Source organism: Leptonychotes weddellii, chromosome 4 (genome assembly GCF_054177405.1).
Source record: "Leptonychotes weddellii isolate Sample4059 chromosome 4, ASM5417740v2, whole genome shotgun sequence".
Lineage (NCBI taxonomy): Eukaryota > Metazoa > Chordata > Mammalia > Carnivora > Phocidae > Leptonychotes > Leptonychotes weddellii.
The window spans coordinates 141156990-141172499 of record NC_138372.1 but is presented as its reverse complement, the minus strand read 5'-3'; the positions used below and the strand labels follow the sequence as shown (position 1 = coordinate 141172499).

Genomic DNA, 15510 nt, shown 5'->3' with positions numbered 1-15510 from the left:
AGAAACAGTTCAGCCTTACAGATTTATGATATGCACACGTCCTATCTGTGAATACCTTTGCCAGCCCATTCTATCATCAGGGCCTTACCATCAGAGTGTGTCCCCTAGAATGCAGCATCAGCGTCCCCTGAGAGCTCGTTAGAAATGCAGAGCCTTGGACCCCATCCCAGACCCACTTAATCAGAATGTGCACTTATAACTAGAGCCCTAGGTGATTCATATGCATATTAAGGTTTGAGAATCACTGCTCCAGGAAGCACAAAAGGGATCCAATTATTAATTCTCTATTGTAGTAGCCTAGCAATACAATGCTATTAAGTTTGATGTCATTGTTGAATTGCCAACTATCTACCCAGAAGAGAGCAGCATGAGGGTTAATGATTATATAACAACCAACATTATTTGTTGAGTACTTAATATGTGCCTGGCATATATTTTAATATGTCTTATATCATTTCTTGTTTTACTATATATTATGTCATTCGTGCATTTTAATGTATGTTATCTTTTTAAATTGTCATAACAATGCTTAAGCCAAGTTTTATCAGTTTTCTGACTGATGAAATTGAGGCTTGGAAAAGTTTGGTAAATTAAGCCCAAGATCACTTACTAGTAGGTGCTAAACCTGGAATTCAAGCCCAAGTCAGTATGGCCCCAAAGCCCCAATTTTTTCCATTCCTGTCCACTCTGTTCAAGAAGAAATTGGTTTACAGATTTGGGAAATGCAGATATCAAGTTTGTATTTAATTGGCTTTGGTTTTTGGCCTTACATTTAAAATTTTATTTAAAACATTATCATCATTTTGTTATTTTTTATCATTACTGAAAGAGAACACATGGTTGGAGTGATGTCGCCAAGACGGTGACTTAGGTCGTTCCTGATTCCGCTCCCCCTCATAGGAGCAGCTAACATCTATTCAAGAATAAGACACACTGAGAGAATCCCAGAACACAGGGCTGAGACTGAAGCACCCCCTGCCACAGAGACCAAGACAGACTGCATTAGGAGGGTAAGAGAAGTGACTACACGTTGACCGCATTGCCCCTCCCCCAGGCCAGGGCAGAACCACAAGTAGAGGTCTCCCTTGAGCCTCTGGTTCCTCCAGTGGGAAAAGAGAATCCAGGGGGAGAGCCAACCTCCCTCAGCATTGTGGGTCACTTTGGGGAGCCTCTACTCTGGTCTGACACCGTGAGGATTTCAGGGGAATCCGCAGAGCTTACCCCCTGGGAATCTGACTGTGGGGGACGAAGGGAAGGGCGGCGACAACCAGCACACAGATTTTGACAGAGAGTTCGTACCTGCAGTTGCCCAAGTAGTAATCCCAGACAGCAGCGGAACCAAGTTGGGGGCACACTCTGGCCAGGGGACTCTGGGGGGGGCAGACCTGCCCAATTCACATCCCTAAACCAGGAGTTTTGCTGACCCTAGAGCCCGGTTTGCTCATGCCCGGGCAAGGAGCTGAGTCAGGGCCCCACCTGCTGTGGGAGGGCCTTCCGACGCCATCGGACAAGAAGGGCTGGCCACGACTCCCCGAAGCTGTGTGGCCTGGCAGTGCCCAAGCTCGGAGGCAAACAGGTAGAGCTGATCACAAGCAACAGGTAGAGCTGATCACACAGAGCAGAGCCAGCAGCAGGCACGGAGGCTCCCCGTGCTGTGCAGAGGCAGGAGATTCATTCAGAGCCAAGGCTGAGGGTAGCTCCTGACCCCTGCCAACCAGAGAGCCTGTTTGGGAAATTGAGAAGAGTCCAGAGCGACCCCCACCCCTCTTGCCCAGGCACTGGGGCTGAAACGTAGCCCCACCCGCCGTGGAGAGTCTGCTGGCCCCGTCTGGCCAGAAGAAGTGGCGAGAACACCTGAAGCTGTGTGGCGCAGCGGCTCTCAGACCGAGAGAAGAGCGGACAGAAGCAATAGTTTTCAGAGCAAAGCCCAAGGTACCGTCTGGCCAGGGAACTTGGGGTGCAGGTCGGCTTGAATTAAGACAACAAACAAAAAGCCTGACCAGTTTAGAGCTGCTTCTCCCCCTGTGCCTGGGCAAGAAATCTAATTCATAGCCCCACTTGTCACTGAAGACAGCCTTCAGCCTGTCTGACCGGGAGACGAAGCCAGAACACAGAAGAAGGGGCACAGCCCATTCACCAGCCCTCCGTGGGGTGGCCCTGGGACAGAGAGCAGAGCAAAACCAGTCCCTTCCCCTGGCAGAGCATTCAGTGTCCACGCAGGCTCGATTTGGGCCCTCACACAATGACCTGCAAAAGCCCTTCCCTCCAGGGCAGGGAAGCGAAGTCCTAGCTCCACCCCACTACTGAAGAGAGTACCCTGACCACCGAGTGAGCCTGACCGCAGCTTTCGGGTACCCACGGAGCCCACCCATCAGCCTCACTTGGGTAGGGAACCAAGCCAGCCATCCCATCCAACTGTTCTCAGCCAGCAGCACACCCCCTCTCCCCCGTCCCTATCCCCAGACCTCACACAGTTGCCTCGGCCAAAAATACACCATAACAGCAGGCCCCACCTGCCCAAAGACGTTATCAGCAGACACACACAGAAATCTAAATTGAGCCAACTGGTGGATTGTTGCTGCCAAAGCAACCCTGTAAAGTCTGGAAGAGAACCCCAATTACTCAAACACACAGACACCAACGTAAGGAATCGAGGATCAGAAAAAAAATCAGGTAAATATGACACCACCAGAGGAAACTGGTCAAGCCCCAATAACTGACCTTAACAAAATGAAGACCTATGCACTGCCAGACAAAGAATTCAGAATAATCCCCTCAAGGGAGTTTAGTGGACTACAAGCAGCAGACAGACAACCACATGAAACTAGGAAAAAGAGGCATGAACAAAACGAGAAGTTTGACAAGGAAATAGTAACCATCAACAAACAAACAAAACCCCAGAAATCTCAGAGTTCAAAAAATACAGTAATTGAACTGAAGAATTCAGTAGAGTTTCAAAAGTAGACTCGACCATGCACAAGAAAGAATCAACAACCAGAAGATAGGACCTTTACCCAGTCGAAAGACTAAAATGGGAAAAGAATGAAAAGAGTGAACAAAGCCTATAGGAATTATGAAACACAACAACAAAAAGAACAATATCATATTATGGGAATTCCAGAAGAAGAGAAAGAGAAAGGGACAAAAAGTATATTTAAAGCAAGAACAGCTGCGAACTCCCCAAACCTGGGGAAAGAAACGGACATCCAGGGGCGCCTGGGTGGCTCAGTCGTTAAGCGTCTGTCTTCGGGTCAGGTCATGATCCCAGGGTCCTGGGATCGAGCCCCGCATCGGGCTCCCTGCTCAGCGGGAAGCCTGCTTCTCCCTCTCCCACTCCCCCTGCTTGTGTTCCCTCTCTCGCTGTGTCTCTCTCTGTCAAATAAATAAATAAAATCTTTTAAAAAAATAATAAAATTAAATTAAAAAAAGAAAAAAGAAACGGACAACCACATGTTTCTTGCTGAGTCAATTTTTCTTTTTTTTTTTTTAACATCTTGGTTGTGCTCCTGGACTATGTTCATGACTGTCCTTCATAAGCTATTGCCATCCCTCTGCTTTCTTGTCTTCCTAAAATCTACCTAAACTTCTGGTCAGCTGTGGGCCCTCCTTCCTTCTCAGAGCAGCTGTGGGTCTTGCCCATCTCTCAGAAATCTTGGTGTGAACTGAGAAGAAAGAGACAGAAATGTACATTGCGTCCCCAACTTTAAATTGAAGCCTGAGCTTCCCCTTTGTTTTGAAACCTTGATGTTTTCTTTTAGCACTTGCGATAAAAAACAAAAAGCAGGTTACAAGAAGAAAGAATAAAAATGTCACGTGTAAGCCATTGAAATCAGAATCGCTTTTGACAGTTTGCAAGGAATTTAAATTTCATGCTTATTTCTGGTCTTAGTTCATCTAAATTGAGTAACTAGAACTAGGTTAGTTCTCATCCTTCATGTGAGAAGCCGCTTTTGCAAAAATGAGGTAAGAGAGCCAGAAGGCTGCCCCTAGAATGCTATCCTTTTTTTCTTCCAGAAGCAGCATCTGCCTCCCTTACTCCATAACCCACGTGTAAAATTGGACAAACCAGCTGTGTTTGTGTCATATATAGAAATCCCCATCTGCCCGGCCCCAGACCGCGTTCACTCATGTCTTTGTCCAAAGAGTGTATATGTCAACATGTTTCACTAGCTTCAGTGACGCTTTTTATTTTGGTTTGAGTAATTTTGGTTATCAATGCCTCCACTTCTCCACGTATTGGCGTCTGGAATTATTAATGGCCTTTCAAATATGTATCATTTACCTCTCCCTCCCCTTCCACTAGAACTCTCATGCACGTGGAGTCACTGTGTTTCTGGTGCTTAATTTCAAATGGTGGGGACTTCTCTCAGAACTTACTTCATGCTCTACTTGATATATATCTGTTATAATTTGTTTTCCAACTATTACTGAAATTGTTAATGCTTTTTTTTTTTTTTAGTTTCCAGTTTAACTTGTCTTAATAAAGTTCAACTCTTTTATATCCATATTCCTGTCTTTAGGGTATAAATAAGACTCTCATCTGAACTTATTAATAAAATGTTTTCTTTATGCTCTCACACACCAAAAAACCCAAAATTATTGGACACCAAATATATGTTAAGCATTGGATTTGCAAAAGTGATTATGTTAATTTTGATCCTCAAGTAACTTATAGTGAACTGAGCTACATTGTGGTTGGGGGTTTTTTCATTTGTTTGATGTGGATTGGTTTTGGTTTTACTTACTGTAAAAAGCTTTACTTTCCAGGCTTATTGCTGTAAAGTATAAACTTCTGTTACAGAGAGGTTTTAGATGTCTTATTTTCCACTTTATTTAAACTCTGCCTGCAGCCCCCCCTCCCCACCATGTTCCTCTTGTGTTTTAAAAGATGGGCAGAAAGGTCCACACAGGGGCCACTCTCTCTCTGTGTGGTTGCATTGACCATTGCTTGTGAGAGCTGAACAAGAATAAATCAAATCTTGTTATCACAAGCATGATTAGCTGATGCTTAGTAACCAGTGCTGTTCCCAAGGAAGGACTCACATGCAGCTGAGTCAAGGTGGATCTGAATCTCAGACTTCCTTTTTCTGTATGTGAACATCTGAACACTCCTTTGTCCTTTAAATTTAGAACAAGATGATTTACCTTATGTTCAACTGCAAAGCAGTTGAAGATTGGCCATTTTAAAACATTTTTTAAAAAAGAATTGTGTAACCATAAGGAAACTAACGTTTATGGGACATACTTGCTGTAACAAAGTACCACAGACAGGACAGTTTAAACAACAGAAATGAATTTTCTCATAGTATTGGAGACCAGAAGACCAAAGTGTTGGCAGAGTTGATTCCTTTTAAAAAAATATATTTTATTTATTTATTTGAGAGAGACAGAGATAGCGAGAGAGCATGAGTGGAGAGGGGAGGGAGAAGCATGCTCCCTGCTGAGCAGGGAGCCCAACGCAGGATTTGATCCCAGGACCCCAGGATCATGACCTGAGCTGAAGGCAGACGCTTAACTGACCGAGCCGCCCAGGCACCCCGAGTTGGTTCTTTCTGAGGGCAGTGAAGGAAGGATGTATTCTAGATCTCTCTCCTTGGTTTGTAGATAACTGTCTTCTCCCTCTGTCTTCACATTGTCTTCCTTCTGTGTGTGTCTGCATCCAAATTTCCTCTTCTTAGAAGGACTCCACTCATATTGGATTAGGGCTTACCCTAATGACCTCATTTTAACTTAATTACCTTTATAAAGGACCCTCCAAATACAGTCACATTCGGAGATACTGGAGGTAAGGACTTTAACATTTGAATTTTGGTAAGGGGCACAATTCAGCCCATAACATGAAGTGAACCCAGAATCGCAAGATGCTAGGTACTTTCATATGCATTAATTTATTTGATCCTCATGAAATTGCCACTCTAGAGAGACATTGTGACCCCACTTCATAGATGAGAAAAACTGAGGCTAAGAGCAGTGAGTCATCTTGCACACGTCACTAACTAAAAAGTAGCACAATCAGGATTTGAACCTGAATCTGTTCGATCTCTATTATGCTGCTTCTGGATTTTCCTTCTCAGTCATTTCCTTTCTTTGCAAATGTAATATTTTTGAACCAAAGCAGAACCGAGGAAGGTTCTACTCTGTCCTTCTAGCTAGGAAAAATTATTTTTATAGATGTGTTTGGCTTTCTGTTGGTAGCCAAAGCTTGCACTCCTGGGTACTCATGCCAGCCTGTCTGCATTTGTTGGCCTTTTATAACAGATCTTGGGACTTGATTAGGTGCTACTAGCAAATCTAGACAAAGTGTGAACACCTGCTCTATCGCTTTCATCTAATAAATGGGTTGTCTGGTCAGAGGGGAGTTTGGATTGGTTGGACATTTTCATTATTTGGAAATCTTTAGAATCTCTCAGAGGGAAAAACTCCTTTAAGTGGGAGAGAGCATCACGAGTAGAGAGTCTTTTTTGTCTTGGGGCCAAACACTGGAGAGAGGAGAGACCCTATCTGGGTAGACAAGGTACAATGCGAATCTTGCTGAGACAGTGGAGGAGATTAATGATGAAGATGTTCTATTTCCAAAGAGTTGTTGAAACCATCTGGTCTCAAATGTAATCAGGAGAGTACCAGACTAGGACAGATATAGCACTTTTCATTACCAACCTGCTAAGCGTAGTAAATGAAACCAGTAAGTGAAATTGGAAAATTGCTCAGCCCCATCCACAAATGGCTTGTGGTGGACTTAAACGTTTAAAAACATACATTCTTTACCAAGAAATGAAGAATGACATTTTACCTAGTAACATAATGCGTATGTATGATATGATATCAAAATACTAGGGTTCTAATTCTGGTGTATCACTTACTACCTGTGTGACTTGGGCAACTTAGTTCATCTCATTGAACGTCAGTTCCTTTATCTGTCAAACCAGCATGGGGGTTGCTGTGAAGGTCAAGGAAGATACATGACCTTCAAACTATGTTTGCCAACTATAGAGTGCTATACATACGTTAGATATTTTTATTACTTTATTTTTGGCCCAAATCTAATAAACCCTCAATTATGCTGAATTATCCAGTTTGATTCTCCAATTTATGGATTACCCAGGCTCCTTGTTTTCCTTCTCGTCTTTTACTTCTTGAATACTATCTATTGTCTGAAAATGTCTTAGAACCATTGTGAAATAGGGGGAAGAGTAATTAGGAATTTTTACTTTTACTTAAAATTTTAAAAGTATATTTGCAGATGCTTAATGGGGAGACTGTTGAAAATAGCCCCGTTAATGACGAGCTTGTTGTATATACACCAAAACTGTGGCCTGTCACATTTTAAAGGTGCTAAAGCCTTCCAAGGAGATTACATGTCATCTGGTTTCAAAACAGTTCTGGCAGACTCTGGGTAGATGCTGACACTTTTAATTTTTCCTGAGAGCTATTAAAATTGTAGAACTTTGGAACTGTATCCCCATCTCACCTTGATGGGCCAAATGATTGAATAGAGCATGTGACAAGAATCTTTTCTGTATGATGAAGCACCATGGAAAATCCTGAGTTGGCAGCTTGTAAAGTGATTACAGATCAAGTCTCTGAGTTTTTCATTGTCTGAACAGCTATCTGTATGTTCTCTTGGGATAGGAAGTCTCTCCATACCCGCAAATCAGATATGGGGTCTCTCCTGCTATCTCTCCAGCAAATGGTACATTACTTCTTAGTTCATATTAAAAAAGGATTGCTTCTTGTCCTACACACCAGAACAAGATATTAATGGTATTTCTTCTTTTCTGGGAGTAAGACAGTAAGAAACAGAAGGGGGATGGGGTTCAGTGTGTGTGTGTGTGTGTGAGAGAGAGAGAGAGAGAGAGAGAGACATGGAAGTGAGGGATCTTAGCATTGGCTATGTTCTTGGGGGGTAACTTTTATTGACCGTGATACTTGGTTACTTAAGAAGCTAGGTTTGTTAGGCTTCAGTAAGCCTTGTTTCGTGGTTTGCAAGAGGCAAGTGGCTAGTTTAGGGAAGAAATGGTCTGTGAGAGGGTGCTACATTCCAGTTGAATATGACGTAGGCAGCTGGTGGCCATCCACTGTCAGTATCCTCTGATGAAATGAGTTAATTTCAGTTCTCTATCAGGATTTTGACTGAAATCCACTGTCGGACTAGCCAGAGCGAACCAGTTCCATGTACAGGCATCCCTTGCTCTGTGTTCACCTCTGTGACTGCTTGGGGATGATCAGCTCAATGCCAATGCCAGTATCTATTATCCCAACAGATGCTAATCAGAGAGAGGATTCTGATTTTAAATTCAAATTCACTATGCACTTTTTGCTTTTCTAACATTGTGTGCTCTTTGATGGCCTCATTTGCATGATTTTTAAAATGTGCATTTCTGGCTACAATTTTATTATCTGAGTGTTCTTTTATTTAACATGAGTTTTTGGAGGAGTTTTGTGTTTTTTGGTTTTTGTTTTTGTTTTTTCCTTAAGGGTATGAAGAGACTCTCAGTCGATTTGTAACAGAGATATGCTGTGGTTGAATGCCATATGGCCGTGTGGTAATTGTCAGAAGGGTAGTGTTGCATAGAATTTAGGGCTGGCGTCAAAAATGCCTGGATTCAGATCCTACCTCCCCAACTCCATCTATGTTATGTTGACTGCATGTAATGCACCTGTACAGAAGTTATTTAACCCCATCAACTTGATTTTCATCTTTTAATGGGGATAATAATAGCATTTGCCTGGTAGGGTTTTTGAGATAATTTCTTGAGAAGGGCACACATATCAGCCAGCATTTGCTAGACTATGCTGCAGCAACAGATGAATCTGAAATATCAATGGTTTCCAAGGACAGCGATTTATTTCTCGTTCATAGTCATGTCCATCATGGGTTGGTCTAACTCTGTTCCATATTCTCTTCATCCTGAGACACAACTGAAGAAGCAGCCTGTGATAGTCTAAGGACAGAAGGAAAACTCATTGTGGCTATAACAGCTTCTGCTTGGAAGCAGCACATGTTCCTTCCATTCGTATTTAATTGGCCAAAGTAAGCCATGTGGTCAAGCCTAGTATCAGTGAGTGGGTACGATCACCTATCACGGCACGCACTGCACCGGAACATAGTAAATGCTCACTAAGCAGTAGTTTTCATTTTTATTTATTTATTTATTTAAGATTTTATTTATTTATTTGACAGAGAGAGACACAGCGAGAGAGGGAACACAAGCAGGGGGAGTGGGAGAGGGAGAAGCAGGCTTCCCGCCGAGCAGGGAGCCCGACGCGGGGCTCGATCCCAGGACCCCGGGATCATGACCCGAGCCGAGGGCAGATGCTTAATGACTGAGCCACCCAGGCGCCCCGTAGTTTTCATTTTTAAAGCCTGCCCACAAAAGGTAACTTATAGTCTGGGATTCCTATCATATTTTGCTAGCACAGAGAAGACTAATATTGATGTGTTTGTCAGATGGTTCTCTTGAGAGCAAATTAAGGGACTGAATGCCTCCTTTGAAATTTCCAGGGAAAGTGGTCTATGGAGAACCCATCGCAGCAAGTCTCGGCACAGATGGCACTCACTACTGGCATAAAGAATGGCGCCATGCAGCCCACCACGTTATGGGGCCACCCCTGCGACCGGACCCTTCAACACCTCACTTCCTCATGAATCTATTGGCTAAGTAATAATTTAGCAGATGATTGTGAAGGGTTTTGCCAAAATGAGGTATTATGTGAGTCTCGGGTTTGAGCATAGGACATCTTGTCTTATCATCTGACCTTCCATTGACCTCCAGTGTTCTGTTCTACTTGACATCATAGGCCGTGGGGAGTCCCTCACCTGAGACCAAAAAAACAGTGGCTTAATTATGGTATGGTGTCAAAATCTCTCCTGGACACAGAGAAATCAGATAATTTTTACTAAAATTTTACTCTCCTAATTTTTTCCTCATCTTTTCTGTCACTTATTGCCTAGAACCCGGTCTCTTCATTATGTTTTGTTTTTATCATTCACATATTCTTGAATATTTTTCTATGCTGTTATAAGCCAAGAGGCAGATGTGCCTGTATATATCCAACAGGTTATGATCTAGGGCAGAGCCACTGTAGGGGTGAAAGGCAAAAATCCTGCCCTCAGAGAGGTTATCCCCATGAACAGCCATCCAAACCATTTTCAGAGATGCTTCTGTCTGGGAAGTTATGATTACTTTTCTTGAGAAATACACCATTCATGGACACCCCAGCGCTCCCCATTCAGGTACTAGACCCAAGTTAAAGAGTTTTTCACAACATTCAAGAGTTCATTTACCTTTTTCTTTCGGCCTCCTTCCTCCTTCACATGTCTACATCTCCAAGATTATTCACAATTCAAAGCAGGGCTATCTGTCGCTGGTGACATGAACATCCTCAGCCAATGTCACGTCTCTGTCATCACAATGTTGCCATTTGGCCAGGGGCTGCCTCTGTTCATGTGCGTCCACTGAGGTTCATCTTTGTGTAGTGCTCTACTCACAAAGATTTTTCACTTACATTTTTGCCAGTGATCCTAAAATAATTATCACCGAGTACATACCATCATCAATTTCTAGATAAAACTGAGCATTGGACAAACTCATAATCATAGAAACAGCAAGCGATGGAGCCTAGAACCAGTTTTCCTGACATGAGTATGATCCTGCATCACACTTCTTATAAGAGTATTATTTTCCAAAAGTGCTTTCTTTTTTTTTTTAAAGATTTTATTTATTTATTTGAGACAGAGAGAATGAGAGACAGAGAAAATGAGAGAGAGGAGGGTCGGAGGGAGAAGCAGACTCCCTGCCGAGCAGGGAGCCCGATGCGGGACTCGATCCCGGGACTCCAGGATCATGACCTGAGCCGAAGGCAGTTGCTTAACCAACTGAGCCACCCAGGCGCCCGCAAAAGTGCTTTCTAAAATAGAGATGGGTATGGCTGAAATATATACTTGAAAAAGCCACTCATTGTCCATTGCAGTTTTCTGAATTTCAGTTGAGAAGGGCATCAGAAGAACAGGAAAGGTTCTGGTAGTTTCCTTCTGACGTCTTTTATCTACTCATCCCACACTCTTGTGTGTTCTATTTCAGTGGTGATCTAACCACAACAGGAACTGACCACTGCACTTTCAACACTTGCCAGAAAGCTCTGGGGAAGGACGATTTCACTAAGATTCCCAATGGGGTGAACGGTGTTGAGGACCGGATGTCAGTAATATGGGAAAAAGGCGTGGTGAGTTTCACAGCATCCAGCTTGTTTTGCTTAACTCTTTAGCCAGGATCTGGCTCATTTCAGGATCAGAGTTCCACAAACCTTCATAGAAAAGCTTTTTGATTGTTTTTATTAGAGTGGAGACTGGGACTGCAACACTATGACCATTGTCACCCCATCCTCCAGGATAATAGTAAAAAATCATTTTGATCTCTGCATAATTGAGTTTAGAAGATGCATTGCATCATTATACAGACATTAGGGGGTAAATTTAGATTGGGTACCAAGAGGTTTCCTCTCTAAGTCTATGAAATGTTATAGCCCTTCTACCTGATTTCTTATTTTTGAATCCCAGTTCCTCATGTATCACTAGTGTAAATACTTGGAATGATTGAAAATACAGGAAGGATTTTTATTATGTTCATATCTCCTTTTCATGAAATTTTTGTAGATGTCCCTTTTTGAGGATCTTTGAATATCATATTTTTGAAATGGCTGTATAAAGTCACATAAATAATAATCCAAAGTCTAGAAAAAGAAATCTTTTAAATGTCCATGATTTAAAAATATCTCCCTGAGCATGGAGGAGAATCAGGTGGCTAAATGTTCATATGTTCACCTGTCCCTCCACTTGACATGTGTAGCTGTACAATCAGTGGGGAGACTTGCCTGGTTATACCTGGGGCCACCATTTTCATGTCATTATCATCCATTTCTCAGAAATCCTCCCTTAGATGACATATTACCCTCCCTTAGATGACATTATCTCACACCTCAGAATCCCCTCCACATACCTTTCTTTCTAACTCCAATTATTTACCAGTTCTTGTCAGTTGGATTTCTAACATGTCTCCTTATTTCCATCTTCATGTTTACTACTCTAGTTTGAATCCTGCTCTTGTTTGGACCATTGCAGTAGTCTCGCAGCTGGTGCCCTTACTACCAGGCTCTCACTTGCCTATGCTATATGCCTGTGCTATCTATCCTCTAGCACCAGTGCTGCCTTCCAAAACCAAAGGACTATTCATGCTACTTTCTTCTTTAAAACCCTTTAATATTCTCCATTACTTATAGGATGATATTTGAACAATCAATTTACATGTAAGGATCTTCAAAACATCTCCATAGCCCTATTTTCTGCTAATCATCCTTTCAGCCCTTTGTACCTCTACCCTAACTCTAATCATGCCAGATGATTCCTCTTCCTCTTTGCCTGGATTTTCTTGCTAAAAGTTCAGCCTTTTTCTCTGAACTCGTGCTATTATAAGAGTCTGTTCATTACAGCAAACTTTCATAATATATCAAGTGTATAAATGACTTTAAAATAATTGATCAGATCTGTACCTCTGAAACAAATAATGCAATATATGTTAAGAAAAAAAAAGAAGAAGAAGAAGAAGAAGGTAGCGGGAGGGGAAGAATGAAGCAGGGGAAATCGGAGGGGTAGACGAACCATGAGAGACGATGGACTCTGAAAAACAAACTGAGGGTTCTAGAGGGGAGGGGGGTGGGAGGATGGGTTAGCCTGGTGGTGGGTATTGAGGAGGGCACGTTCTGCATGGAGCACTGGGTGTTATGCACAAACAATGAATCATGGAACACTTCATCTAAAACTAATGATGTGATATATGGGAATTAATATAAGAATAAATAAATAAATAAATAAAAATTTAAAAAAATTGAATATTTCTTAATAATGTACAGAAACTATGTTATTTTATGAAACATTGAGATGGTTTACTCATGGGAATATTACTCTCAGGATGTGATTCTTAATCATTTTGTGAGACATGGACACATTGAGAATTAAATAAACCTTAAGGATACTCCTAACCATATAAATGTACATAAGGATAAACTCTCAACATTAAAAAAAACAAATCATATGGTTTTAGAGAGACCACATTTATCCAAAGCTTGTCCATATTAAAATCTCTTTTAATAGACTGTCCATGATTATTGGTTCATGTACATTTCAATAGCACAAAATTTAATCTCTTGAGTTGATTTTTCCTCTTTCTAAAAGTCTTGTCATCTGATTTAAAGGTCTGTCTTATTTTAACTCTATAATATTTTACCTGTTGTCTACATGATCATCTCATAAATCTCAGGTCTATAGTAAATAAGCTAGATCATAAATGTAGTAGGTGGTGGTAGTAAACTCTAAACAAAAATTGAAAATACTATTGCCAACGTTTCGCTGTTGTCTGTATGATTCTGGGAAGGATGGAAAAAATTAGTGACGGGTGGGGGTTAAGCTTAGGTTTGTGAAAAGTTGTCTTCAGGCTTGTGTTACCCCATCATCCCCATCATTATCATTATGATATAAGACTTAGCAGCATCCACAGAGGTGTTTGGCTCCACAATATAAGAAATTAGGTGCGGTTCTGTTTGATTCTAAGAGATACAAGTCTTGCCCTTTTATTGATAGGAGATGTTTAAGTACATGGTCATTAAAATACATGCATTTTCTTTCTTGAATTGTTTTACAGCATGGTGGTAAGATGGACGAAAACCGGTTTGTGGCAGTTACCAGTACAAATGCAGCTAAGGTCTTTAATCTCTATCCAAGAAAAGGAAGAATAGCTGTGGGAGCAGATGCAGACATTGTGATTTGGGACCCAAAAGCCACCAGGTAAGTCTAAGTTCTTGTATTCCTTAGCTTCTCCATGGAGAAAAAGCACTAACTTGCAAAGAAATTATTTATTGGCCTCAATCAGACACTTCTTGCTAGGTGATTTATTTACCATATATTTTGAGCCTGTGAACAAGATAAGAGGTTTTTTTTTTAAGATTTTATTTATTTATTTGAGAAACACAGAGAGAGAGAGAGAGAGAGAAAACACGAGTGAGGGGGAGGGGCAGAGGAAGAGGGAGAAGTAGACTCCCTGCTGAGCAGGGAGTCTGACATGGCTTGATCCCAGGACCCCGAGATCACGACCTGAGCTGAAGGCAGACTCTTAACCGACTGAGCCACCCAGGTGCCCCAAGATAAGAGTTTTGATATACAGACATTCCTTTGTTTTCCTTGGCATAGAGGATACAAAAGTTGTGTTGCTTACCACTCCCTGGAGATGCATTTGTGTGTAAAACCAGTATGAATTTACCACTTCAGTGGTAAGCTTGGCAGACACTGGAGTTCGCTTGGAGGAAAGGTATAGAGAGCAATGAAGAAAATAAGAGGCTTAGGGCGCCTGGGTGGCTCAGATGGTTAAGCGTCTGCCTTCGGCTCAGGTCATGATCCCAGGGTCCTGGGATCGAGTCCCGCATCGGGCTCTCTGCTCCTTGGGAGCCTGCTTCTCCCTCTGCCTCTCTCTCTCTGTCTCTCATGAATAAATAAATAAAATCTTTAAAAAAAAAAAAAAGAAAAGAGGAGGCTTAGTTTGAGAAGGGCTGACTTGAAAACTCAAAATAATTACAGCCTTTTTAAAGCTTTCAGATAGAAAAATTCCAGCACAAAGGATGTCCCTTTTAGTTAGCCAAATTTTCCAGTTGAGTTCCTCCTGAGCTTAGCATTCCCAGTAGACTCCAGCTTTTTGTTTCCGATTTCCATAATTCTATGTTAATATTGAAGATTTGGCAATTTCCACCAACTCAGGAAGGCGTTGAATAGAAGCTGAAGCTCTGGTGATTTCTCCTTATAAGACATTAGCACAGACAACATCTGCATCCCAATTTGTGTCTTCCATAACCTTTACATCTGTACTGGAGAAAAGCCCACCACATGCTTTAATGTCGTCTGTGGGGGCGTGTGTGTGTGCGTGCATACATGTGTAGATAGGGATGCATAAGACCTTCTACCTCCACTGAATAGGCATTTATTCCAGGTCTACTAGGTTTATTATTGTACTAAGCGAAAATCTATAGTTTCTTGGAGGTGCTTTTGTCACAAAGGCCCAGAGGCAATTGAAATGCTCCTGGGCTACCTCTGGGGAACAGAAGACGGAGAAGCACTAGGGCTACCTCTGCTATGAGCTTAAAACTAAGCCCCGGATACTCCCATAGAAAATGCTTGTCTTTTGTGGTTTAACACTGTCTGGGCATTCATTGTCCCAGTTCAGGCAGCCATTCACGTCGTGGGCAGTCCACGGTCGTTGCAAAGCATTAGTGGGACCGTGTACCAGCCTGTTGCTGGCTTACAGTCATGCAGCGCAGTACATGGTCCTCAGATGCCAACAAGGCACAACTCAGGGTCTGCGTTATGATGTTAACAAGGAACTATTGCTGGGCGCCTGGGTGGCTCAGTCGGTTAAGCGACTGCCTTCGGCTCAGGTCATGATCCCAGGGTCCTGGGATCGAGCCCCACAT

At 42.3% G+C, this 15510-nt stretch overlaps 1 protein-coding gene across 2 annotated transcripts in view; it reads left to right on the top strand.

The window, feature by feature from the left end:
- Positions 1-15510, top strand: part of DPYS (dihydropyrimidinase) — a 72905-nt gene that overhangs the window by 23229 nt on the left and 34166 nt on the right. For both annotated transcript variants that reach the window (XM_081816388.1, XM_081816389.1), the window contains exons 5-7: positions 9503-9659; positions 11082-11223; positions 13695-13837. In XM_081816388.1, coding sequence (XP_081672514.1) covers positions 9503-9659; positions 11082-11223; positions 13695-13837 — 442 coding nt within the window. The remainder of the gene's footprint in view (positions 1-9502; positions 9660-11081; positions 11224-13694; positions 13838-15510) is intronic.